Source organism: Cololabis saira, chromosome 20 (genome assembly GCF_033807715.1).
Source record: "Cololabis saira isolate AMF1-May2022 chromosome 20, fColSai1.1, whole genome shotgun sequence".
NCBI classification, from domain to species: domain Eukaryota; kingdom Metazoa; phylum Chordata; class Actinopteri; order Beloniformes; family Belonidae; genus Cololabis; species Cololabis saira.
In genome coordinates, this window is record NC_084606.1 from 10,901,685 (window position 1) to 10,926,833 (window position 25,149).

Below are 25,149 nucleotides of genomic sequence, written 5' to 3' on the forward strand. Positions count from 1 at the left end.
GTGAGCAGACTCTCAGAATCCCACAGAGGGAATCATGAAGGAGGACACACTCTTTACCTCCATGACTGTTGCCATTGAAGCGAACAGTGAGCCCGAAGTCAGTGGTGAGCTGGACCTGCCTGGAGCTCCTGGTGATCGTCAAACCATGGACTACACTGAGAGGAGGTGCCACACGCTCTCCATCCACCTGCAGGACACATGACGTGGTTGGCAATTAGGGGTGTAACAATATATCGTGCCACGAAATTTTTCGCGATACAAAAACGTCACGATACGTGTCGTGGAGGTGACAAACTGTATCGCGATATTGGGTTATTAATATTAATCTATTGTGTTGACTAGTAACGCGCCTCCGACCGCGCCTCGACCCGCGGACCAAAATCTGACTCCGCTCAGAAGAAACTAGTACCGTTTTGCGGTCCCGATCACGGGGCTCTTAGGTTTTGAGCTCTGAACTTTTACTTATGTAAGGCTGGTGTAGAGTTAAGCCTTACCGTATTAAATTAAACCTTTTTTGGGTGGTGAGTAGGATAAACACGGGGACAACTTCTGCTGAGTTCCAGTGTACTTTAATGTCCCTCAACAGTGTAGGATTTTAGAACATCAACACAGCACCTAGTGCCATACTGTGGCGTATCACTCCGCCCAATCTAAAACAGACTAATCACTACAGATAAACTGACAAGTGTCATTATAGTCCCTGATTTACATCAGAATATAAAGAATATATTTATAAAATAATGAACCCTGAATTACCAAAATAACCTTCTTAACAAAAATAAATCTCCTTTTACACTTATAAGGTGAGCATGAATCAATCTTTTTTATGATGTAAAATTGTATGTATTTATTTACTTTTATTTATTTATTTAATTTTAGTTGTTAAATTTCTGGAAAAGAAAAAAGTCAAATCATACATGAGAGAAACTATTCAGTTTGTGGCAAAATATTTGTACTTGTATGAAACTGAAGATGCATAATGCAAACCTGACATTTACTTTTAGTTTAGTTTGTGGAAAATGGTTCGCCTGGCTTTCTCTTTAAAATTGAAACAGTTATAAAGCATTACAAACTGTAACAACAGGGCAAACGCACAGCATTGTTTTGTATTTTGAGTCTTTCAAATAAAAGACAATTTTTTCTAGTCATATGTTCCTCATTCAAGTTTGTTAAAAAAATACTGCTATAATATCGTATTGCATCGTTATCGTGACCTCAATATCGTGTATCGTGAGATTAGTGTATCGTTACACCCCTATTGGCAATTCAGAAAAAAAGAGTAGCTACTTCTGGCCCAAGGACCGATCACCCACCAGGACGGTCATCTTCTGCAGGAAGCTGACGCGGACGCCGTACACGTCGATGTGCATCTCATCCAGGAAGGAGATTCTCCTGTTCCCCCCGCGGCGGATGTTCTTCCCCGTCACCTGCAGGGGCGCCTGGGAGCCCTGCAGGTTGTAGCCTTTAGTCAGAACGTAGGTGTAAGGACCCTGGAAGTGGTGGGTGAAGCCGTCAAATGTCCTGTAGTGGGGGTCCCCGGAGACGCTGCACCTGTCAAACTCTGGAGAGGACGAGCAGAGGTCATGGGTCATGCACCCTTGCTTTTCCATCGGACCTTTGTAGACTGTGATAGCGGCTGCAGAAGAGGGCTGGACTCACTGGTGGGTTGGCACTGGAGGTCTCCATACTTGTCCAGAGTGCACACAGTGTTCGGATCACAGCTGTGTTTGTCACATGTGATGGCACCGCCAGGGTTACAGGTGCACGATTCCACACACCTGTCTGTGAGCCAGGAGTCGCCCACCTGCAGACACACGGTTCTTTAAATCAGTGTCTCCCAACCTGGGGTCCGGGCCCGCCCTGGGGGGGCGCCAGAGATCTCTGGGGGGGCGTGAAACTTTGTCTGCTTTGAAATTATGCAGTTGTAAAAATTATATTTGCGAATGAGTCATTCATAAGACATTGTTAGGAATAATTTATGAATGTCTTGAATATCTTTTGTGTTTTTTATACACTGGTGACAAACACAGGAAATTATTTCATTCCTTATTATTATATCATTACTCAACATTTAATCTTTCCTCAACAGGTTGTTAAAGGAAAAATGTTAAAAAAAATGTTGGTTTCATATTAAGAGACATTTTTCAGACATATTTTTATGTCCTTTTATGTCCTTTTGTGCATATTTTATACATTGGTGACATTGGAGAAAAACAAGGTCATATGTATACAATGTAAACCAAAGAGAAATGTATCAAAAAAACATCATTAATGTTAATTTTTTCAATTAAAGACTATTTTGGTGCTAGTACGTACGGGTCGGGGGGCCCGGCTGGTCTTAGACACAAGTAGGGGGGGCTCCAAGGAAAAAAGGTTGGGAACCACTGCTTTAAATGACCACGAGACGCTCCAAATGGGAGTCAGTTCAGATTTCCAGAACAGTTCAGATTTGTCGATTAACTGGGTGGGAGTCAGCTCCTCTCCTCTTCCAAGGAGGAGGAGCTGACCCAAATTCTGACAACTGCTTCGCAACCACTCCTCAGAAAACGTCTGGATCACGTCACAAAGGTTGTCCAGCTGTTTTATTTTCTTTAATGTGTAAGTTTATTTGTTAAGCACATTTCATTTACTAGGGGAGATACAAAAGAGCCTTTGAAAGTACAATTAAAATAGAACTAAAACAACTAAAAAGAAAAACACTAAAAATGAAAAAAGGAGATGTAAATGCACCCACTCAAAGTTCCAGTGCATTGTGTCTACAATAGCTCTGATAAGCAAAGAGACACGTCTTTTACCTTGAGTTAATCTGGCTTATGTAGATTTGTGTCATATGCATAATCATAAGAACATATTTCATTGTTTTGCTGAAGTGGGAGCATGCGGATGTTGAAAAGCAGATGCCCCGAGATGGAGCCTTGGGGATCTCCACAGATATTTTAGTGTTGTAAGACTTCTGGGCCAAAAAGTTAATCTACTGTGTCTATGCTGTTTAGTGCCACCACGATTTTAAGAGTAAATGTCGAGAGCAGGTTTGCCGTTGTACTCACATCGTGGTATTCACCGTCGGAGCTCAGGCAGCCACATTTGTTCAGGGGGACACAGTTGTTGTCACTAAGGACGTGGCCGGCGTTGCACTGGCAGCCCTCTATGCAGGTGGTCGGAGGCAGGTGGCAGAAGATGGGGAAGAGGTCGGAGCACGTGGGTGGGCAGGGCGCGGTGCAGTCGGAGTAGTGGCTGTTGGGAGGGCACGGCAGGGCTGCAGGGAGGAGGGACAGGTCAGCGAGGGAAAGCTGGGTCAGCGTGGGACTGTGTGACGTGTTGCATTTGGGACTCACGACAGAAGGTGTTGTTCCTCCAGCTGATGGTGACGCCGGCGCTCTGGCAGGCCTGAGCGTATGCCTCCACGTTGTCGCAGAGAGTCGCCTGCATGCCGTCGTACTCACACATGTCGTAGATGCAATTACCCAGGAAGGCCTCAGGGGGCACCAGAGAGTGGCAGGGCTTGAAGCGGTCAGAGAGGATGACGTGGCTGCAGTGAGCCTCGTACAGCTTCTCCTCATCCGCGGTGCAGTTGGGGTGGACGTCTGGACGAGTGTCGGGCTGACATCTGCAGGGAACGATGTTGGGACATGGATGGTTTAGCTGACATGAAAACACTTTTCATCTTTTTTCTTGTTTCTTTTTTAAATTTTTTAAAATTTTTTCCTTTTTTCTCTTTTTTTCTTCCTTTTTCATTTCCTTTTTAATCGCAACATTTCGATTTTTTTTTTTTAATTTTAAATTTTTTCTCAACATTTCGTTTTTTTTCTCGACATTTCGACTTTTTTCTCAAGATTGTACTTCAACATTAATCTTGACATTTAGACTTTTTTTCTCAACATTTCGACCTTTTTCTTGACATTTCGACTTTTTTCTCAAAGTGCATAATGAAAAAAAAACTTCTCCCAGTTATAACTAATATAGATCCATGCAGCATGTGTTGCCTTCATTCTAAAGCTTATACAATACATATTTGTTTTTTGTGTTTTTGGTCCAATACGGCTCTTTCAACATTTTGGGTTGCTGACCCCTGACATAACTGGTTTTTACGAGAGCTTAAAATACCAACTCAACCAGACTTCATATGTCACACAGAAGTCTTCACATTGAAGTATCAGGAGCTGCAGAGCACCTTGGTGCTGCAGCGTTAAAACAAGCTTGAAACATCTGCTTTAATACAGATGTGCACAGCTTCTGAAGACCAGCTCATCAGCAGCACCCGTATGGAAGCAGTGAGCAGGTTCTGTTGTATTCACCCCACTCTAAGACCCGGTAGAAACCCTTTCATGTAACACATTCAGAAGACGTGCAGTTCTGATATCTCGTGAAGGAAGACCTGAAGTTACGCAGATGACCACATTAGGAGTCGGCATCTGCAGGGGTTGCTACTCACCCCGCATCACTGTCTCCCTCCGACATCCAGCTGTTGCCCAGTTCAATCGCATCCTTGGCCGGTTTCTTGTTGGGCATCAGGTTGTCATCAGAAGCGAGGTGGTTGTAGTTCCCACACATGCCACACAGCTGAAGGAGGCAGATGGAACAACGGTAAGACGACAAGGTCGTACGCATTCGCAGTGCCCTCGACCACCGGAGGGCACGGTCAACCAACCACTCAGGCTCCCGGGTCTTTACCTTGTCAAAGTATTCTCCAGGAACGGTGATCTCCAGATGGTGAATTCCATCAAACTTGACCTGTAGACCAAAGTTGGTGTCCAGCAGACTGTAGGCTCCACTGGTGATCACTTTGGCTCCAATGGCATCGATGGAGAGAGGCGTTCTCACCCGCCGTCCATTCAACTGCAGGGAGACACGTGTCAGTCAGCTGCTCGCTTCTTCCCCAGGTACAGGTGAGGCTCCACAAACCAAGCTTGACGTTACCTACCAGGACTCTGCGGCCCTTGCTCAGCTCTACCACGGTGTCGCGAGGCAGGTAGACTTTGACGGAGCGGACGTAGGAGGCTTCTGGTTGACCACGCTCCTCGTTCTTTGCCACTATTTTGAAGGGGGTCACCATGCTGGTATTACACACCTGGTGGATTCAGAAAAAAACACTCTTGAATCAGACTGCTTTTATTTTTGATGTTTCGGCTAGCAGAGGAGAGGAGGTGGGGCATCCTCTGCTCTGAAACCCTCAAGCTGAGCTCAACACATCTGTCACATCAGACTGAATGAACTGACCACCAAACGGATCGTTTGATTGAACATTCCATCATCCTAGACGTCTAACTGAACCTTCTTTTTTTTTTTTTAACTCTTTTTTTTATTTAGGCAAGTAAGAACCTGAGGGCATCATGGGTGTTACAAAGTCAAGGCAATACAATTTCTTCCATACATCGTGTTACAGTGTCATATCTTTGTTAATGTGCATACATAATCCATTTTTCCCAGTACCTGTCACATTTCTGCAGTTCAAGTTTCAATACATGTCTCTCCATACAATAAACACCTTCTACAATCTTCAGCCACTGATCTTTTGTTGGAGGGTCAGCCTGCAACCAACTACGAGTTATCGCTTTCCTGCTGCTTGCCAGAAGTATCTTCAGCAAATATTTATCTTTAAGAGGAACAGTTTCTGGCATCTTTCCTAAATATAATGTGATGAATGAGCAATCTAACTCCACTCCCAACATTTCAGATATCGCAGTTGCCACCTCCTGCCAATATTGCTGTATCTTTGGACAAGCCCAGAAAATTTGGTAATGGTTTGCCATAGAGGTTCCGCATTGCCTCCAACAAAATCGCTGGCTCTGAGTGTGTGTTTGTAGTGCTGTTATTCTGGGGGTGATGAAGTATCTCACAATATTCTTCCAGCCAAATTCTCTCAGGGCTCTTGAGTTTGCAGGGGTTGCCTGTGTCTCACATATCTCCGCCCAGTCTTCCTCTGATATTTGTGCACCTGACTCTGTCTCCCATTTTTGTTTGATATATATTGTAGAGAGTTTTTTTGCCATTTGTATACTTCCGTATAATCTCGACACCAATTTTTTATTTTCTCCCATTATGTATGCATTAGAGAATAGAGTAATCAAGTTATGTTCATTTGTCGTTTTAGGTGCGATGGTTTCTGAACGCTGCCTCTGGTGGATCGTGGGTGCTACAGTGGCGAAGCCTCGTCTATGACTCACCTCCACCAGCGTGTAGGTGCATGTCCCCATGAACGTGTGCATCACACCGTCAAAGGTGTAGTAGTGTGGGTCTCCCGCGACATGGCACACTCCTTTACCTGGGTGGGGAGGAGAACGTGAGAGTTGACAGGGCAGTGGTGTGGGTAGAGCGGCGAGGCTACCGTCACCTGCTTAAGGTTACCTGTGGAGTGACAGTCCAGGACTCCCTCCAACACCTTGCACTCCTGCGCGGGACTGCACTGCCACGGCTCGCAGGTGACGTTGTTGTTTCCGTTGCATTTGCAGCGTTCTGAGCAGTTGAAGTTGGTGAACCAGCTGTCTCCAGACTACGTACCCGGGAGCAAGCAGAACTCCCATCAGAGAACTGAGACAAATCACTCTGACAAGGAACATGAGGGTTGTGCACCTACCGGTCTGTACTGTCCTGTATGGTCGGTGCATCCACATTCACTGAGGGGGACACATTTGTCCCCACTAAGGACCAGGCCGGAGTCGCACACACAACCCTCCACACAGGGCTGGCCGCAGGAGCTTCCGGAGCCCGCAGGGTTCTGGCAGCTGGGCTGGGAGCATGCAGGGCCACAGGGGTTGTAGTGGCTGCCTGGGGGGCATTTCAGGGCTGCAGGGGGGAGAAAAAGCATGTTTTTGAGGATGTTCTAAGGCCAAGTTTACACATAGCCGGGTATCTACATTTTGAAAAATGCCATCGTTTACACGAGATCGTTTTCAAAATCTCTTCATTTACACGAACCCGCATAAATACGCTGTTAAGGTGTGCTATGAGCAGCCAAACCTGCAGGGGGCAGTGTAACGAGAAGCATAAAGTCATGCTAGCCAATCGGAATCCTGGAAAGAAACTTCAACAAATGACAGTTGTGAAGCCTGAATTATGGTTCTGCGTTAAATCGACGGCGTAGCCTACGGCGTAGCGTACGCGTCGTCGCGTACCCTACGCCGTAGGCTCTGCGTTGGTGTAACACGGAACCATAAATCAGTCTTGACTGCCAGTTACTTCGAAGACGGAACGAGAGTCTTTTGTTTGGAGTGACGGAGAAGTGGAGTTACTTTAAAGTGTGACTTTAGAATATAAAACAGGTAAAATACAAGAAAATAATGACGGTGGCCAAACAAATTGTAAACACAGGTCGCACACATTACGCTGGTGACGTTTCTGTTGCATAATGTGACGTTCTGAAGCCTAAATCTCCTTTTCCGTCCGTTTACAAGTAAACTCTCCACTTTGTCCGGAGTTTTCAGAAATGATGGTTTTTGGTGACTTTGAGCTTCGTTTTCATGTAAACGAACGGCCAAAACGCATGAAAACACCACTGTTTTTGCTACGTGTAAACGGGGCCTAAGAGAGACTGAGCAGCTGCCACCAGTCTGTAAAGAGAAAGGATTAGGTTTCTGTCCCAAGATCACATCTGATACACTGTCATTTCATCTGTTCGTCCTCAGAACAGAACTTGTTCCCTTTTGATTCCTCCCAACAAGGAGGAATGCCGTCAAGGCGGCTCCACACTGACAGAACATACCCAGTTGGAGACCCAGCGAGACCTTACAGAGACCAGAAGACACCAGAACCAGCCCGGCGCTGAGAGAAATCAAGGTCCAAACCAGGATGCCCTGAGGCTGAGGCATGGACTGACTTACGGCAGAAGGTGTTGTTCCTCCAGGCGATGGGCACTCCAGCTGCGGCACACATGTCGGCGTAGCTCTCGATGGCCTGGCACAGAGCCACGGTCTGGCCTCCCGTGGCGCAGAGGTCGTACACACAGTTTTCAAAGAAGTTCTCCGGGGGCACGACAGCGTGGCACGGCTTGAAGATCCCTGAAGTTCAGACCAGACACAGGTGCGGTTTAGGTGAGGGTCAGGTCAGCCAGGCCAAAACGGGTTCAGGTGTGTGTGTGTATACTTGCGTACCTATTCAACAGTGGACCTCGGCGTCGCTACACACCCACGAACAGTGGACCTCAAAGCCAGCAGGGGACATTTTTCAGGTCCCCTGAGGGTCATGCTTTAAATCTTGCCAAAATCTTGTCTAATACCCTCTGGTTAAAAGACCTTAAAAGTAAATTTTCTATCCTATTTTTGTTTTTTTTAAATGACCAAAAACAGAGGTCCACTGTTAGCTGAAGTGCAACGACAGGTCCACAGTGCAGTACACGTGTGTGTGTGTGTGTGTGTGTGTGTGTGTGTGTGTGTGTGTGTGTGTGTGTGTGTGTGTGTGTGTGTGTGTGTGTGTGTGTGTGTGTGTGTGTGTGTGTGTGTGTGTGTGTGTGTGTGTGTGTGTGTGTGTGTGTGTGTGTGTGTGAGTCTTACCACTGGGATCAGTGATCATTCCACAGCTGGTGGGCTTCTTGGCCTCCTCCTCTACCTTTGGATCGCAGTCCTCCTGTCCTCCACCGTTGGTGCAGCTGAAGACGAGCCGGGGCATTCATTAGGGCATCATTAGGACATCATTAGGGCATCATTAGGGCATCATTAGGGCATCATTAGGGCATCATTAGGACATCATTAGGACATCAATAGGGCATCATTAGGGCATCATTAGGGCATCATTAGGGCATCAATAGGACATTATTAGGACATCATTATCATTAGGACATCAGTAGGTCATCAGTAGGACATTTGAACAGTCTGGTCCAGGGCACCAGACCATAAGCTCAGCTTATAGTCCATGGGACAGTACAGGACTGTCTCAGAAAATAAGAATATTGTGATAAAGTTCTTTATTTTCTGTAATGCAATTTAAAAAAAAAAAAGTCCTACATTCTGGAATCATTACAAATCAACTGAATTATTACAAGCCTTTTATTATTTTAATATTGCTGATTATGGCTTACAGTTTAAGATTAAGATTCCCAGAATATTCTAATTTTTTGAGATAGGATATTTGAGTTTTCTTAAGCTGTAAGCCATGATCAGCAATATTAAAATAATAAAAGGCTTGCAATATTTCAGTTGATTTGTAATGAATCCAGAATGTATGACATTTTTGCATTACAGAAAAATAAAGGACTTTATCACAATATTCTAAATTTCTGAGACAGTCCTGTACATGGATGATGAACTTGGGTTATTTTGGATCAGCCTCAAAAGCAAACATAAGTGGGCCACCATGGAACCAGAGGACAATCATACATGGACCCCAAGCTTGAGCCCGTTTATATCTTAGATGGACCCCACATCGCTGGGAGGCCAAGTGACAAGTTAAACCTAAATGATGGCGGAAACAGGTGAACTGGCTGTGAACCGGTGTGATGTCACTCACTCGGGCCGCGGGTCGGGGACCGCCCAGCTGTCTCCCAGCTCGTTGGTGTTCGCCGCTGCGGTGTTGTCTGGCTTCAGGTTGTCATCTGCAGGCTTTCCATTGAAGTTACCTGCAGGACCAGAAACACCAAGACTTGTACTGTGCAGTCTTGACTTACAGAAGCAGCGATCGGGTTCTGGTCGGCCCAGAGCGAGTCATTTAGCCTTCAGAGGTTCTTACCGCACAAGCCACAGAGCAGGCCGCTGTAAGAGCTTGGCAGGGTGACGTCTGCATGGTGGTTTCCATCAAAACGCACCCTCAGGCCGAACGAGGTCTCCAGAACTACAAACTTTCCGCTCAGGTATATCTTCATTCCGGGAAGGTTGATGGGTGGAACCATCGCCGTTTCGTTGACCTGGGCGACAGAAACACATTTTTGACCTGAATGGACGCGGATTCTTGTACAGAGAACCTTGTTCTGGTTCAGACCGACTCAGCTGACTGCAGAACCGTGGTGGATGGGAACGGACCTGGACGCTGCGGCCCTTGCCGAGGGTAACAGTCACGCCGTTTACAGAGACCATGACGGCTCTGACGTAGGAGACCTTCTTGTTGCTCCCCCGGTGCTCGTTCTGGGTGGTCACGCTGAAGTCCGGCAGCCCGGAGGACGAGTTGCAGAGTTCGGTCAGGGTGTAGGAGCAGGAGCCCATGTAGTTGTGGGTCCGTTTATCAAAGGTATTGTAGTGAGGGTCCCCGGACACCGAGCAGATACCAGTTCCTGAGGAGATGGATAAGAGATTTAGGCAATGACAAGTAACCTGGGAACTGCTCAAGAGAACCTCTCTCTCCAGTGTTTTTTCTGGTGGGACAGGTTTCTAACTGGTCCAGGTTCATACACTCAAAGTATTCAAGCTCAAATCAGAATCAGCGGAGGGTTCTGGGATTCTGGGGACATCGGTTCCCGGTAAGAGTCTGCAACAGCCCTGTTTCTTCTGCTTCAACTCGGCCAAAGTTACCACAGTGAGATGGTCTGGTCGGCGTCCCTCAGGGACGTGTGCTCTGGACAAGACTAACTGCAAAAACTCATTACTGAGAAAGTAATAATAATCAATCAAAAACTGTCTTCTTTTTGTCCAACTGCTCCTGCTCAAAGTCCTGGACGTCTCCTCTTCAGCTCATCTGCATCAGAGGTCTTTTTCAATTCAATTCAATTCAATTTTATTTATATAACGTCTATTACAACAGAAGTTGTCTCTAGGTGCTTTCCAGAGACTTAGAACCCAAAACTTTTTTTCTGGTCATCAGCTGCTTATTCTGAAACTCAGTCACCACGTTGTCATGGATACAAATTTTAAAAGTGTCAGAACTGGCAGCAGAAGTTCTCGAGGCAGAAGCTCATAGTCTCAACGGAAAAGAGCTCAGTAAAAATACTAACTAGAGTGGCCAGCAGAGCGGTTTTTACAGTTTCACCTCTGTAGTCAAACCAATGTACTTGTCCGAGGGCTGAACTGAATAAAAGGAACGAAGTCGATGGAAAAAACATAAAATATTTTATGCAAATAAATAAAAGTTCAAATAGATAAAAGGAGTTATTCCAAGAGGTTTTCTGTATCTTCCCACCCGACATTCATAAGTTTGTTTGGAGAACCTAGAAGCTGACGGCCCGAGTGCTGAGGTGTGGGTGTGTTTGTGGGTGTGGCACCTACCCAGGCTGACGCACTCGTACTGCCCATCCTGCAGCTGGCAGCTCTCCGTGGTGGGGTTGCAGCTGGTGTTGTGACAGCGGATCACACCTCCACCGAGACACTCGCACTTCTGTCCACAGCCCTCCAGGTACCAGTCGTCGCCCACCTGAGCAACACACAAGCAGCGCCGGTCACAGACACAGCTGGCCCAGGCCGGTTCCTGAGCTCTCACCAGACACGGTGAAAAACACGGTAGTTATGCGTCTGAGGTCATGTTTCTCTGAAACCTCTGAACCGGAGCTCTTCAGGGACCTTCAGGGTTCATCAGGCGTTATCTCCTGTGGTCACGTCAGAGTTTGACGTGAAAGTGACGTGACGGGAGACGCTGCTAATCTCTCTTAAAGGCCTTGGCACTTACAGGGTGGTAGCTCCCACTGGTGTCCACGCAGCCGCAGTCCTTCAGGGCCACACATTTGTCGTCACTGAGGATGAATCCTGGGTCACACGCACAACCCTCCACGCACACGTCCTCGCAGCCCGGCGGGCCGACCACGCCCAGGCACGTCTCCGGACAGGCGCTCACGCACAGCGAGTAGGAGCTGTTGGGCGGACAGGCCAGAGCTGCAGGGGGACGGGACAGAAGGATGGGTGGGGGGGTCAGGTCTTTCGTCCTGCAGGTAACACTGAGACACTGAGACCAACTTCAACACCGATGATGTCCGCCAGGGACACCTGGACCTCCGGGACACTTACGGCAGAAGTCCGGAGTCCTCCACTGGTGGACCTTGGCTCCGGCGCTGTGGCAGGCATCGGTGTAGGCCTGCAGCTGGTCACACAGCACCGACTGCTGCCCGCTGAACCGGCACATGTCGAACACGCAGCTCTGGAAGAATGGTGTGGGATCCACCACGGAGATGCAGTCCCTGCAGAAGAGGACATGTCTGGTCGTGAGGGACCACCAACACGACTACAACTACTAGACCCTGACAAGACTATTAACCAGGTGACGTGGAGTTGGAAGGAGGCGCAGGTCTTGATCCAGACCCTAGTGGTCGGTACAGGAACCTCGGGTCTGGATCTAGACCCTAGTGGTCGTTAGAGGAACCTTGGGTCTGGATCCAGACCCTAGTGGTCGGTACAGGAGCCTCTTTAGACCCGTCAGGCCAACAGCTGGTCTTCTCACCTGAAGGGTCCTGCAGGGTCCTTGATTTTTCCACACTTGTGTGGTTTAACCACCTCGGCCAACAGGGAGGGGTCACAGTCTGTGTCCGGGTTTGTACCTGGGGTACACCTGAAACAGACACGAAACGGTGAGTCGTCCTACAAGAATGAAGACCCAAAATAAACCCAGTAAAATATTCCTGTCTAGATTATCTAGTCTATGGAGAAAGGCTCTTCTTTAATTAGCAAGAAATAAAAGCTCAGATGAACGAAAATAGTCATCATTATTTATCTGATAAATATGAAGCCAAAGAGTAACTAAGTACTCCCCTTAATCATTTGTAGATCCACATTTAGCAGGAGGAACCATCAGGAGATGGTGGCACGGTGGGATCGGTTGTAATGTGTTGCTCAACTGAGGTTTTATTTGATGTCAAGACCAAAATAATCTGCTTTTTGTCGGCGGCGGTGAGCCCTGACTGTATGAGGACAGCAGTGGTGCACATCCAACAAACTCACGAGTCATCTTCATCCTCGTCCGTCTGCCAGCTGTTGCCAAAGTCGTTGCCGTTTCCCGCCAGGGAGCCGTCTGGCTTCGCGAAGTCGTTGTTGGGATTTCCGTCGTAGTCGCCGCAGAGACCGCACATCTGGTCATAGTAGGAGCTGCAGGAGAGAAAACGCTGCAAAGGTGAGCGCCGGCGAATCTAGAAGGTTCCTCGTGTCAACCAGTCAGCTGCTCAGATCATCATCAGGACTTTACGCCCCACATTTAACTTCTGTACTGCAGGGGCGTCAATTGGGTATGGCAAGGTATGGCAGCCGCCACACCTTGGCTTCAGGGGAAAATGTAAATGTTTGTTTTTTAAATACATTTATGGAATTACTCTGTGTCTATTTGTATTGATTATTCTATTATCCCCCCCCCCCATATCTTGAAATGTGATGTCCCAGGGTCCCTGACGACAGTGGTCGGTATAAATCTCCTTTTTAGCGCTCTTTGTTACTAACTTACAAACTTACAAAAATGAAAAGAATTTTCAAATTGTTTTTCAAAGAAAGAAGCAAGTGATTAATTATGCAAGTTCATCTTAAGGTAAGATATCAAATCACCCTACCCTCTTATAAATCTGTTTAAGGGAAATATTTGACTTTTTTTACTCTCTTTCTCTCTTCTGCCCCCTCCGTCTCCTTTTTGCATTTGGACTTTAACTGTTTGAAGTTAAACTGGGATGTCCACGTGATATTGTTGCACTGACAGAGTGGATGAAGTGAACAGAATGAGTTAAATGGCATTTGTCAGATACGCTTTTTCTGCTCTCTAACTCTGCCGCTTGCTGTCCGTGGTGCAGAAACAAATGTGCATTGCGTTATCAGCACGTAAAGCCTGAATTATGGTTCTGCGTTAAATCGACGGCGTAGGCTACGGCGTAGGGTACGCGGCGACGCGTACCCTACGCCATAACAACAGCTGCGTAAATGCAAAATACTAACAAAAGGCAAGCTGCTAGAAAGGAACTGGAAGAGGGGGATATAGAAGATGTGGATGCAGATGAAAATGCTACATCTCTTTTGTAATGTATGCCTTTCACTAAGAGGACTAGCACCTATGTGTCGGGTGCAGGGGGACACAGTGTCACCTTGAATGGTCTGTCAGGTTTTCCTGTCTTTTGTTCCACTAGCTTCCAATGATCTGCCAGGTCCGACCCCCTGCTGCTGCACTTGACTCTCCTGATTGCGCATCAGTTAAAATAAACTTTGGTAATCTCGAGCTCACCAATGTTGTAGTTTGTTAAGGATCTATACTTTTGTTTTGTGCAACTTGTAAACTTCCAAAGTACCAGTACACTTGTAATGTTCCCCTTCTGTCGTCTCTGACCCCTCTGCACCGTTCGGATAATGACCCAGATAAAGGTTCTGCACCAACCTGGGGACTGAGATCTGGGCGTAATGGTTTCCATCCCAGCGGACCCGCAGGCCGAAGGTCGTCCGCAGGGTGACGTACTGACCGGCGAGGGTGAGGGTCACCAGGGGGGACGGGGAGTGGGGGAGGGCCACACGCACGCCATTCACCTGCAGAGAAACAAGATGTGAGCACGGAGCCAAGACATTGACGGACCCGGTACGTCTTCAGACCACTCCAGAGAGACCAGGAGTGGACACAACATGTAGAAACTCTTTGCTGTGGTGCATTCTGGGAATTCACATGGACATGTGAGAAATAACAAGAACAATCTAGTGAGTGATGTAAGAGCATACTTGTCAAGTCTCCCGTTTTGGCCGGGAAACTACTGTATTTTAACCCCTCTTTCCCGCCGTCCTCCCGTATTAGTATTTTCCCGTAAATTTCCCATTTTATGATATAATAATTTTTAAAAAGCAAACTGAACACACAGCCAGACACACTCACACTCACACCTACGCACAATTTAGAATCACCAATTAACCTAGCATGCATGTTTTTGGACTGTGGGAGGAAACCGGAGTACCCGGAGGAAACCCACGCAAGCACAGGGAGAACATGCAAACTCCACACAGTTGAACCGGGGACCTTCTTGTTGTGAGGCAACAGTGCTAACCACTAAGCCACCGTGCTGCCCATCAATGTGTATATAAACTGAAAATATTTAAAATAAATACATGTGCTTGAATTGAACTTTTTTGGCTCTATTATAGGAATTACATATATAGGAATGTCCACAGCATTTCAGTGTCAACAAAGATAGAACTATCAGATTCTGATCACAAAATTGTAGTTTTTAATCGGTTGACAGGTAGTTATTTTACATTTCTTGTAAACCTAAAATGTAAGGGATACTGGACCTCAGTTGGGCTGGTGGGACAGCAGGTGGCCGAAAATTTCCCTTATTCTTAAATCCCAAACTTGACAGGTATGTGTAAGAGACACTAAAACGGTCCTAGCCAGTTTCATTCCTGCGCTTTTTCAGGCCCAAAGTTTCATCCCAGTAAATGTTTAGGACCTGTGGTAAAGAACAAGCAACGATTACGTTTGTTCCTGAGCTACGCGAGCAGCTGCTCAGATACGCCCAACGATACCGACTGGCCGAGGACCGTCCTGAGGGACTGCAGGTCCGACTCTGACCAACCACGGTTCGTTTGTTTTTGAGTGTTTATGTTCCAATGATTTTTCAGATATTGATGCAAATTCCCACGAAGAGGTTCCACTGGTGTTTTTCCTAAATTCTCCACCGTAATGTCTCACTGAAGGTTTATGAAACGTGGAAAATTCAACACTGACCAGGGTTCTCCTGGACTTCATCAGGGTTACGGTGATGTCATTCACGGTGACGTAGAGTTTCTTCAGGTAGGACACGCCGGACACGCCCCTCTCCTCGTTCTTCCCCTCCACGGAGAACCAGGGCCCTGCAACGGAGCATGAAGGTGTTCTATTTGATTTCATTTCTATGTATTTATGTCTGAGAATGATGGTGATTTAGTTATTCTCTGTGTTGTTGGTGACTGAGGGAGTTGTGTCTATTATTGTTTTGTTTGTCTGTATATTGTATGTCTGTTACGTATTAAGTGTTAATTTGTGTGTTGTGTGTATGTCGGACCACAGGAAGAATAGCTAATGCTGTTGCTAATGCTAATGGGGATCCTAAATAAAAGTTGGGACTGAATTCAAATAAAAAAACAGTCACAAATGTTTTCCGCCCGCTGGTATGCACCTGGACGGGCTCTAAAGCCTTTCTTCAGGTTTGGTCTTGTCCAACGTCCTGGAACAGAGAAACCTGACTGACTGTCTGAACGTGCTCCTACCTGAGTTGTTCCTGCATGTTCTGGCAAGTGTGTAGGTGCACGTTCCCATGAAGGTGAAGAACTTCTTGTCAAAGGTGTTGTAGTGAGGATCTCCAGAGACCACGCAGTCTTGAGAACCTGCAGGAGAAGACCAGAATCCTGAGTGATCCAGGAGTGTCTCAGCGAGACCGTGACACAAAACCACAAGACAAGATTAAACTCATTAAAGCCTGATTTAACTCATTAAACGAAATTTAACAAAATAAAGTTGGATTTAACTAAAGAAAGCCTGATTTAACTCATTAAAGCCTGATAGTTCTTATGGTGGAGTTTAAAGAAGACTGGAAGGACAAGTCTGTCCGTGACTTGGTCAACGTGGGTGAGAGCGTACCGGTGGGATAGCAGCCCAGCTCTCCGTCCTGGAGTTTACAGTGGTGCAAGGGCGGGCAGTCGTGGGCCTGACAGGTGACGAAGGGGGCATCACACCTGCACTTCAGCTTACAGTCCTCCACATAAAATTCCTCCCCAGGCTAAAAGACAGACACACAGGGGACAGTCAGCAGCTGAATGGGGACGGTTTCGGTTCAACCGTAGAAAGACATCTATAGCTTTGAATTCTTTTTACACATGAGGAATCTGATGAGAGGACGATGCAAGATGCACACAGGCTGGAATCTGGAAGATAAACTTGGTAATACCTTATAATACTGGCCGTTGGTGTGTTTGCAGCCACAGGAGTTCTTCTTGACACATTTGCCGGCGCTGAGGACATAGCCGGGGTCGCAGACACAAGCCTCGGAGCAGGGCCCACCGCAGGACGGGGGTTTTCCAGAACACGTCTCCTGGCAGGGGTCTGCACAGGGCTCATAGTGGCTGTTGGAGGGGCATTTCAGTGCTGGTGGGGGTCGTAAAAGATGCTGATGTTAGTGACAGGGTGGAATAAAACAAGAGGTACCGACTGAGTCATAGTTATATTTCTATAACGAGAACCCTAACTGATATGGTTGCTGTTTGTGTCTCTGCCTGTTCTCTTGTCTGTTTGTTTTCTCTCCCTAACCTTAACCCTACCCCCTAACCCTAACACTTCTTCATCTAAACAACCCCAATCAAAACCATTTGGTCTCCCAAAACTCACGGCAAAATGTTTCGTTCCTCCAGGTTCCGATGTTGACTCCACGGTCCTGGCATTCATTGACGTAGGCTTCAATGGCTTCACACAGAATGGGCCTGGCTCCGTCCAGCTCACACAGGTCAAAGACACAGTCTCGGAAGTAATTCTGGAGACAAGAGCAGTTTTTTTTATTTACAATCTGTAATTCTGTATTGCTGTGGACAACACCAAACTCGTGGAACACCTACACAAGACATACGTCCATGGAGAGAGTTTTTGGCAACGGCCCTGGTTTTATGTTATTGTAAATGGATTTATGCATTCATGAATTGATTTTAGTCATTTGGATTTTAAGTCTGTATGAAATAGAACCAACTGGGATGGCATGGAACTAGCATCAGTCACGATGATTTCATGTCATTGGGGGCAAGTTTATGTTATTAAACATGGTTTCATTTTTGACTCATCAAGGCCAGTTTAGTCAATGTGCATGTCCATGGAGAAGCTTTTGTGATTGGAGATGGATGTAAGTCATTTGGACTGCATTTAAGTCATCATGTCATTGGCGCTAACAGAACCCAGTACATTTTATTTTATGTCACTGAGGATGGTTTAATGAAATTAGAGATAGGTCTATATCCATTCAAATTATTTTATGTTATTGGAGATAACATAAAACCAGAGTAATTAAGGTTGTGTTTCAGTCCTTGGAGCTTTTTGACTTTTAAGTGGAACAAACTTAACACAGTACATCAAGATTTGTGCAATTACGATCTGTAAATGTTGGCGGACCAACTAATTCCCACTAACAATCAATCTATCAATCTTTCACTAACAATGTAACACAAAAATGGTTCAGATACTTCATCTCAGTGGAGAGGACCTTCTGCATGAGTGTGAACCTTAGCATGTGCATTGACGTACATTAGGGTTGACTTTGGGATGGCAAATGGCGAAGGGGCCTTTTTTGTCCAGCAGCATGCCACAGTGTCCTGCGCTCTCGTACACTTCCTGCTCTTCTTCATCACATCCAGGAATGGTGGTGTTTGGTTTCTTATTGCACCTGCAAGTACAGGTATCAGCTTCAACAAGGTGCACAGATCACTCACTCCCAACCCATGCTGGGATTCCCTTACCACTTATTCAAAAACTGTTTAATGCCATTTTTAGTGAGCTAACGCTTTTAGTGCCATAAATGCCTTTAAATTTCCATTCTACAAGTACAAAAAAAAGTGATTGTCCTGTAGCATCTACTTATAGTTGATAATCTGGAGTTAAATCCACCTTAGGTCTACTACTCAGTTGTAATGAATTTAAAAACCCAAATGAAGGGAATCTAAAGAGTCTTGAGTTCAAATGGATTTAACATAAACCCACAGAGGAAGTAGCAATATTAGAATAAAATGCTGTCTTAAGTCCATTTGCTTTGCCTCTGTGTCAAACCAATCCCCTACCAAACGTCAGACGTAGGACTGTCGCCAGGTTGGAGTGCTTTTATCCGTTCAGTACTCACTCTGGATCTGTGTTCCAACTGTGTCCGAACTCATTGGGGCTGGTCGTCAAGGTTCCGTCTGGCTTACGGAAGTCATCCTTAGCATTTCCGTCATAGTCTCCACACAGTCCACACAGCTTGTTCTGGTAGCTGCAGACCACAAAACAGTTGGAGTTTTGAAACAACTACAAGTCAGACACATGAAATCTCAGGTAAAAGAGAAGCGCGTGTGCTTTCGTTTCACATAACAGCATCTTTCTCTGTACATAAGAGTTTATGACTTGTTCTACCAGTTTACGATGTATCTTCCCCGCATTGACCATTTCTCCGGTAATAGTAGTAAGACGTGTTGGCCTCACTCACTCTTTGATCACTTTGATGTCCATGAAGTGGTTTCCATCGTAGCGAACAGTCACGCCAAAGTTCATGGACACAGTGTAATGTTTTCCTGACTTGAACACAGAAACGCCAGCAGCCGGACTCACCGGGATGTTGACGTTGGTCCCGTTCACCTGAAAATCAGATGTGGAATTTATAATGAGCAACGACTGAAGATGCATTACCATATGGAGCTCTACTTTCGTATAAGTAACTGAAAGTAAAAGCTAGTTTTCACAGTTTCTTATCTCTTACTTGCACAGTGCCTCCTTTCAGAATGGAGATCTTCACCATGTGGACAAACACATGCACGGCCTTCACGTAGGAGATGGTGGGCCTGTTGAAGCGATTTTCGTTGTCGGCATGGACCTCGAAGTACGGCAGAGATGTGTCATTGCAGAGTTTGGACATCAGATAGCTGCAGTTGCCCATGAAGTTATATTTGCGTTTGTCGAAGCTGGTGTAGTGAGGATCGCCAGACGCTATGCATGTGGATGTACCTGAGGAGATAACCAATGGCAACGCATTTTGTCATAAGGTGTGGGGAAGATACGGATAGGAACTATTCTTATGACACCCTGTGCTTTACTTTCTACTAATCTATCATGAAGCTATGCCTCTGTTTGCATCACTGCTCGCAAAGGTACCTCCCATGTCCAAACCAAGCAGCCTTTGTGAGCAGCAAGGAAGCTTGCAATGTCCTTTGTGACTGATCCAAAGTTATAACCGTATGGAAACAGAGTTGGCAATGAATTCCAGACATCCTTCACCCGAGAGAAACTTCCCTCCCGACTACAATTGTTCCTTAGTTTGATGGGAGATGTAATACTTCCTATTCTGACTTGGGCATCCTTCCAGGTGGGCATGCCCTCAAAAACAGCACGGAATATCACCTAGGAAGCATCTCTATCAGCTTCCTAGACCATCTGAAATAGCTTGTTTCAATGGGACACGTCTTATACGTAGATGTCTGACTCCAGCCGCCCTAGGAAACTCAGTCTGGCTGCTTGTATGCTCAGTTTTCCCCTGATTTCTGTTCTACATTATCAGAGACTCAAATATCTTGCTTGTGGCTGCAAGCTACTCCGCACATAAACGTGCGCAATCATGAGCTTTTTCCAAGGCTGAAATTATGTGTAAAAGTAAAACACTTCTATAACCACTGAACACTGTTCTAGACGTTACAAATATTCAGACACGCACTCATGCAAAACATCTTGTTTTTAAGTACTCAAATCACATCATGTTGCACCTTTGTCTGAATCATACGATGATGAACATATCAGGAACAGACTGAGGATTCTGTCTTGTCCAAGGACAATATGACACAGGGGAGTTTTGGATTCAGGACTTCAACATTCCAGTTAGACAGCTAGTAAGACTTCTGATCCCTATCCCTAGATGGTCAAATCAACTCTCAATAGGAATCATACCCTTGTGCCCTCCTCTACTATCTTCATGTGGCCCCAAAGTTGATCTATCAACCAGGACTTCCATGAAATATCCAGTCTTTAATTAGGGAAAAGTTTTGTTACTTTCCAGTCTGGAGTTATTCTGGAGGTGAGACTGGAGAAACCCACGGACAGGGACCAGTGCCCAATGTCCCAGGTTTTCTGCATTCCTGCAACTTGCTTGGGGATTACCGGGTCTGTGAGGCAATCTTCCTCTCTCATTTGTAGTTGGAGATCGACTTACACGACTCCTTGCCCCTGTTTTTACCTTGGTACCTGAGAACTATGGCAGCAGGTTTCATGATAGTACATATGCTGAAACATATTTTTTATGGTTCTGTCATTCTGACGCCAAAAAACAATAACACATGGGTCAGGTTAAAATAAGACCACCTTACTCCATATACTTCCAAGCTGGTGAGATGAGAGTGAGATTGCACAGCTTTAGAAACTCAAACACCAGGGATGAGCATGCTTTGGTCTCCTCGTTCACAACATGAGCCAAAACTTGGCCATCAGTATTGCTTTCAAGCTTTTTGTTTAAAAAAAAAAAGATGTGATCTCTTTTAAGACATTAGCTCAAATGAAAAGCACGTCCAGCCTCAATTATTAAAGTGTGATATAGCTATTAATTACAGTTCTTATCTGTTTTGCCTTCAGATGTGGATGGAAAGTTGCGGAAATAATGATAATTACCTTTAGGATAACACCCTGAGACACCACTAACTTCTCGGCACTCTTCAGTGGGATCACAAGAGTTATCAACACATTGCAGAGTGAAGTTTCCTGCACAGCGACACAGCTTTGAGCAGCCATCTCCAAATACGATCTCACCAGGCTGAAACAAAATTGAAAAAAAGAACAATGATAAGAGCAATGACACTGGAATGCTACTATGCAAGCAATCCAGATGAAATATGATTACGTGCTGAAGATGTGGGACCTATGGATACTTTGAAACCCAACCTTTAACTAAGAAATGCTTGCTACATCGCAACTAGAAATTCAGCAATGCTACGAAAAGGGGGGAGCCAGGACGCAAGGTCAGGGGGATATGTCATCACCCCCACTCTTGGAATATGGGTACCAAACTAAGATCAAGGCAGCACAAAGAGAAGTAAGCCAGATGTCCGAACAAAGGAAAGGTGCAAATCTGAGGCACTGGAAACTGAGAAACAAATATTCACAGGTTTGTCCACCTGACTGAGTAAGTACACATCTGAAGTTGAATCAAGGAGAATCAATAGGATGTTCTTCACTCTGCCAACCAAGGTGTACACTTAGTGGCAGGGTAATAACATGAGAATCAATCATCCCAAGGCGGAGAATATGGAAAAGTATAGCCTATGGGTGAGGGAGGAAAAACATAACACCAATGCCCCATGGTTAATAGATCTAAGAGCTCAGAAGGGAATAGGCAGAGATACCAGAGGAGCCAAGTACAATCTACTGGTTGACAGGACAGTTGCCAAGGACTGCAAGATGTAGCAAACCAATCTGTGCACAGCCTGGTTCGACTACAAGAAAGCCTAACACTCAATGATGTGCTCCTGGATACTGGAATGTTTTGAATTGTACAACATCAACAGGACAACTCTAAGTCAGCTGCACAAGTCACCATCGCGTGCAGCATATACCAAAGAGATGCTCTACAAAGGCATGAACCCTCTTAGACAGATCATCAGAAAGAGTGACTATGGATACTGGTTCAGAAGTGAGGCAATGATCAAGAGCAATGAGCAAGACATCCACTCACTGATCCATCTCAGGATATACAGCCGAGATATCATAATGTCATCCGGGCTGGATAAATCCGCTCTGATGTTGTCCAAGAGGGGCAAGATGATCACTACTAAGGGGGTTGAGTCGGCCAAGGCCAAGTACCTGAAAAGAGTTAGGCAGATCCTGAAGAGCCAACTGAATGGAAAGAACAAAGTCCAGCCCATCAACATGTATTTCCTGCCATTACTAAGGTACCACAACTTAATACTGGCATGCCACAGGAAGAGATGGAAGCCACTGATACCAAGACAAGCAAGTTCCTCCCCATGTCAGAGGATTTCATCTCAAGTCCAACACCATGAGGCCACCGAAGCCCCCATCCAGGATAAAATAAGTGGGACTGGTGATGGCTAACCAACTGGACATAGTGCTGGTTGATAAACTCCAGAAGAGCAACGTTGATTGAGGGGGCAATCCCAAGTGACAGCCAATATTAGGAAGAAGGAACACAAGAAACTGGAGAAGTAACAGGGGTTGAAGGAAGAGATAGAGAAGATCTGGGAGGTGAAGGCAGCAGTCGTGCCGATAAGTGTTGGAGCACTTGGAGCTGTGTCCTCCGAGCTGGGAGCGTGGCTCCAGCAGATCCCAGGAACATCAGAGATCTCGGTCTAGAAGAGCACTGTCCGAAGAACCGCAACAACACTGCACAGAACCCTCAGGTTCACCAACCTCTGGAAAAGGACCCAAGCTTGAAGGAGGCACCACCCACAAAGGAATGGCTGAGAGTGGAGTTTCTTGGTTTTGATTTTAATATTTACAAACAGGCATTTATTTATATAGAAACACAAATTACCACATCTGACCTCATAATAGTTATTGTGGTCATCCAGACAGCCACACTGGTCCACCGGTACACAGCGCCGTCCTTTGAAGAGAAACCCTGGTTTGCAGAAGCAGCCACTGATACAGGAGCCGGTACAGTTGGTGGAAGGGTCTTTGCAGGTAGGAATACAAGCTGGACCACAGTCTATATAATCTGCATTTGGAGGACAGGGTTCTGTACAAGAAGAAAAATGTCAGATGAAAAAATAATGAGAAGATACGTATAAGAAAGAAAAAAATTTACTGAATGTAATATAAATAAAAACTGGATGAATTATGAACATGTCATACTGGGAGCCTTTGTTGTAGTTGGTCTTGGCGTTGTTGGTCTTGGCGTTGTTGGTCTTGGTGTAGTTGGTTTTGGTGTGGTTGGTTTTGGTGTGGTTGGTCCATGGGTTGGTGGTTTTGGAGAGGTTGGTTTGACTGTGGTTGGTCCAGGGGTTGGTGGTTTGGGAGTGGTTGTTACAAGGAACAAAGTCAATGGAAAAAACATAAAATATTTTGTGCAAAGAAATAAAAGTTCAAATAGATAAAATTTGTTATTTTATGAGGTTTTCTGTATCTTCCCACCCGACATTCATAAGTTTGTTTGGAGAACCTAGAAGCTGATGGCCCGAGTGCTGAGGTGTGGGTGTGTTTGTGGGTGTGGCACCTACCCAGGCTGACGCACTCGTACTGCCCATCCTGCAGCTGGCAGCTCTCCGTGGTGGGGTTGCAGCTGGTGTTGTGACAGCGGATCACACCTCCACCGAGACACTCGCACTTCTGTCCACAGCCCGCCAGGTACCAGTCGTCGCCCATCTGAGCAACACACAAGCAGCGCCGGTCACAGACACAGCTGGCCCAGGCCGGTTCCTGAGCTCTCACCAGACACGGTGAAAAACACGGTAGTTATGCGTCTGAGGTCATGTTTCTCTGAAACTTCTGCACCGGAGCTGTTCAGGGACCTTCAGGGTTCATCAGGCGTTATCTCCTGTGGTCACGTCAGAGTTTGACGTGAAAGTGACGTGTCGGGAGACGCTGCTAATCTCTCTTAAAGGCCTTGGCACTTACAGGGTGGTAGCTCCCACTGGTGTCCACGCAGCCGCAGTCCTTCAGGGCCACACATTTGTCGTCACTGAGGATGAATCCTGGGTCACACGCACAACCCTCCACGCAGACGTCCCCGCAGCCCGGCGGGCCGACCACGCCCAGGCACGTCTCGGGACAGGCGCTCACGCACAGCGAGTAGGAGCTGTTGGGCGGACAGGCCAGAGCTGCAGGGGGACGTGACAGAAGGATGGGTGGGGGGGAGAAAGTCAGGTTTATGGTCCTTTGTCCTGCACTGAGACACTGAGACCAACTTCAACCCCCAAGATGTCTGCCAGGGACACCTGGACCACCGGGACACTTACGGCAGAAGTCCGGAGTCCTCCACTGGTGGACCTTGGCTCCGGCGCTGTGGCAGGCATCGGTGTAGGCCTGCAGCTGGTCACACAGCACCGACTGTTGCCCGCTGAACCGGCACATGTCGAACACGCAGCTCTGGAAGAAGGGTGTGGGATCCACCACGGAGATGCATTCCCTGTGGAAGAGAACACGTCTGGTCGTGAGGGACCACCAACACGACTACAACTACTAGACCCTGACAAGACTATTAACCAGGTGACGTGGAGTTGGAAGGAGGCGCAGGTCTGGATCCAGACCCTAGTGGTCGGTACAGGGACCTCGGGTCTGGATCTAGACCCTAGTGGTCGGTACAGGGACCTCGGGTCTGGATCCAGACCCTATTGGTCGGTACAGGAACTTCGGGTCTGTTATTTGCTTCAAAGGGAACACCTGGATGGTTGCAGCTGGGTTCAGAACTGGGACCTGTGTGCCACTGCCCGCCTCTTTAGACCCGTACGGTCAACAGCTGGTCTTCTCACCTGAAGGGTCCTGCAGGGTCCTTGATCTTTCCACACTTGTGTGGTTTCACCACCTCGGCCTCCAGGGAGGGGTCACAGTCTGTGTCCGGGTTTGTACCTGGGGTACACCTGAAACAGAGACGAAACGGTGACTCGTCCTACGAGAATGAAGACCCAAAATAAACCCAGTAAAATATTCCTGACTAGA

The 25,149-nt window shown here is 46.5% G+C and overlaps 1 protein-coding gene across 1 annotated transcript in view; it reads right to left on the bottom strand.

Annotated features, from left to right (window-relative positions):
* zanl (zonadhesin, like) overlaps positions 1-25,149 on the bottom strand; it is a 63,820-nt gene that overhangs the window by 8,696 nt on the left and 29,975 nt on the right. Inside the window, exons 42-79 of the mRNA XM_061710706.1 lie at positions 24,963-25,070; positions 24,450-24,619; positions 24,109-24,311; positions 23,712-23,856; positions 23,347-23,478; positions 23,037-23,230; positions 21,148-21,289; positions 19,256-19,500; positions 18,986-19,134; positions 18,644-18,772; positions 18,055-18,193; positions 17,155-17,296; positions 16,718-16,914; positions 16,411-16,549; positions 16,041-16,157; positions 15,520-15,644; positions 14,188-14,333; positions 12,783-12,926; positions 12,286-12,393; positions 11,856-12,025; positions 11,521-11,723; positions 11,124-11,268; positions 9,948-10,195; positions 9,658-9,832; positions 9,439-9,547; positions 8,487-8,581; positions 7,818-7,994; positions 6,575-6,783; positions 6,346-6,490; positions 6,165-6,262; positions 4,922-5,068; positions 4,672-4,836; positions 4,433-4,560; positions 3,336-3,607; positions 3,048-3,256; positions 1,660-1,804; positions 1,314-1,561; positions 58-187 (exon numbers count right to left, since the gene is read on the bottom strand). Of these exons, the coding sequence (XP_061566690.1) occupies positions 58-187; positions 1,314-1,561; positions 1,660-1,804; positions 3,048-3,256; positions 3,336-3,607; positions 4,433-4,560; positions 4,672-4,836; positions 4,922-5,068; positions 6,165-6,262; positions 6,346-6,490; positions 6,575-6,783; positions 7,818-7,994; positions 8,487-8,581; positions 9,439-9,547; positions 9,658-9,832; positions 9,948-10,195; positions 11,124-11,268; positions 11,521-11,723; positions 11,856-12,025; positions 12,286-12,393; positions 12,783-12,926; positions 14,188-14,333; positions 15,520-15,644; positions 16,041-16,157; positions 16,411-16,549; positions 16,718-16,914; positions 17,155-17,296; positions 18,055-18,193; positions 18,644-18,772; positions 18,986-19,134; positions 19,256-19,500; positions 21,148-21,289; positions 23,037-23,230; positions 23,347-23,478; positions 23,712-23,856; positions 24,109-24,311; positions 24,450-24,619; positions 24,963-25,070 (6,092 nt within the window). The remainder of the gene's footprint in view (positions 1-57; positions 188-1,313; positions 1,562-1,659; positions 1,805-3,047; positions 3,257-3,335; positions 3,608-4,432; positions 4,561-4,671; positions 4,837-4,921; positions 5,069-6,164; positions 6,263-6,345; positions 6,491-6,574; positions 6,784-7,817; positions 7,995-8,486; positions 8,582-9,438; positions 9,548-9,657; positions 9,833-9,947; positions 10,196-11,123; positions 11,269-11,520; positions 11,724-11,855; positions 12,026-12,285; positions 12,394-12,782; positions 12,927-14,187; positions 14,334-15,519; positions 15,645-16,040; positions 16,158-16,410; positions 16,550-16,717; positions 16,915-17,154; positions 17,297-18,054; positions 18,194-18,643; positions 18,773-18,985; positions 19,135-19,255; positions 19,501-21,147; positions 21,290-23,036; positions 23,231-23,346; positions 23,479-23,711; positions 23,857-24,108; positions 24,312-24,449; positions 24,620-24,962; positions 25,071-25,149) is intronic.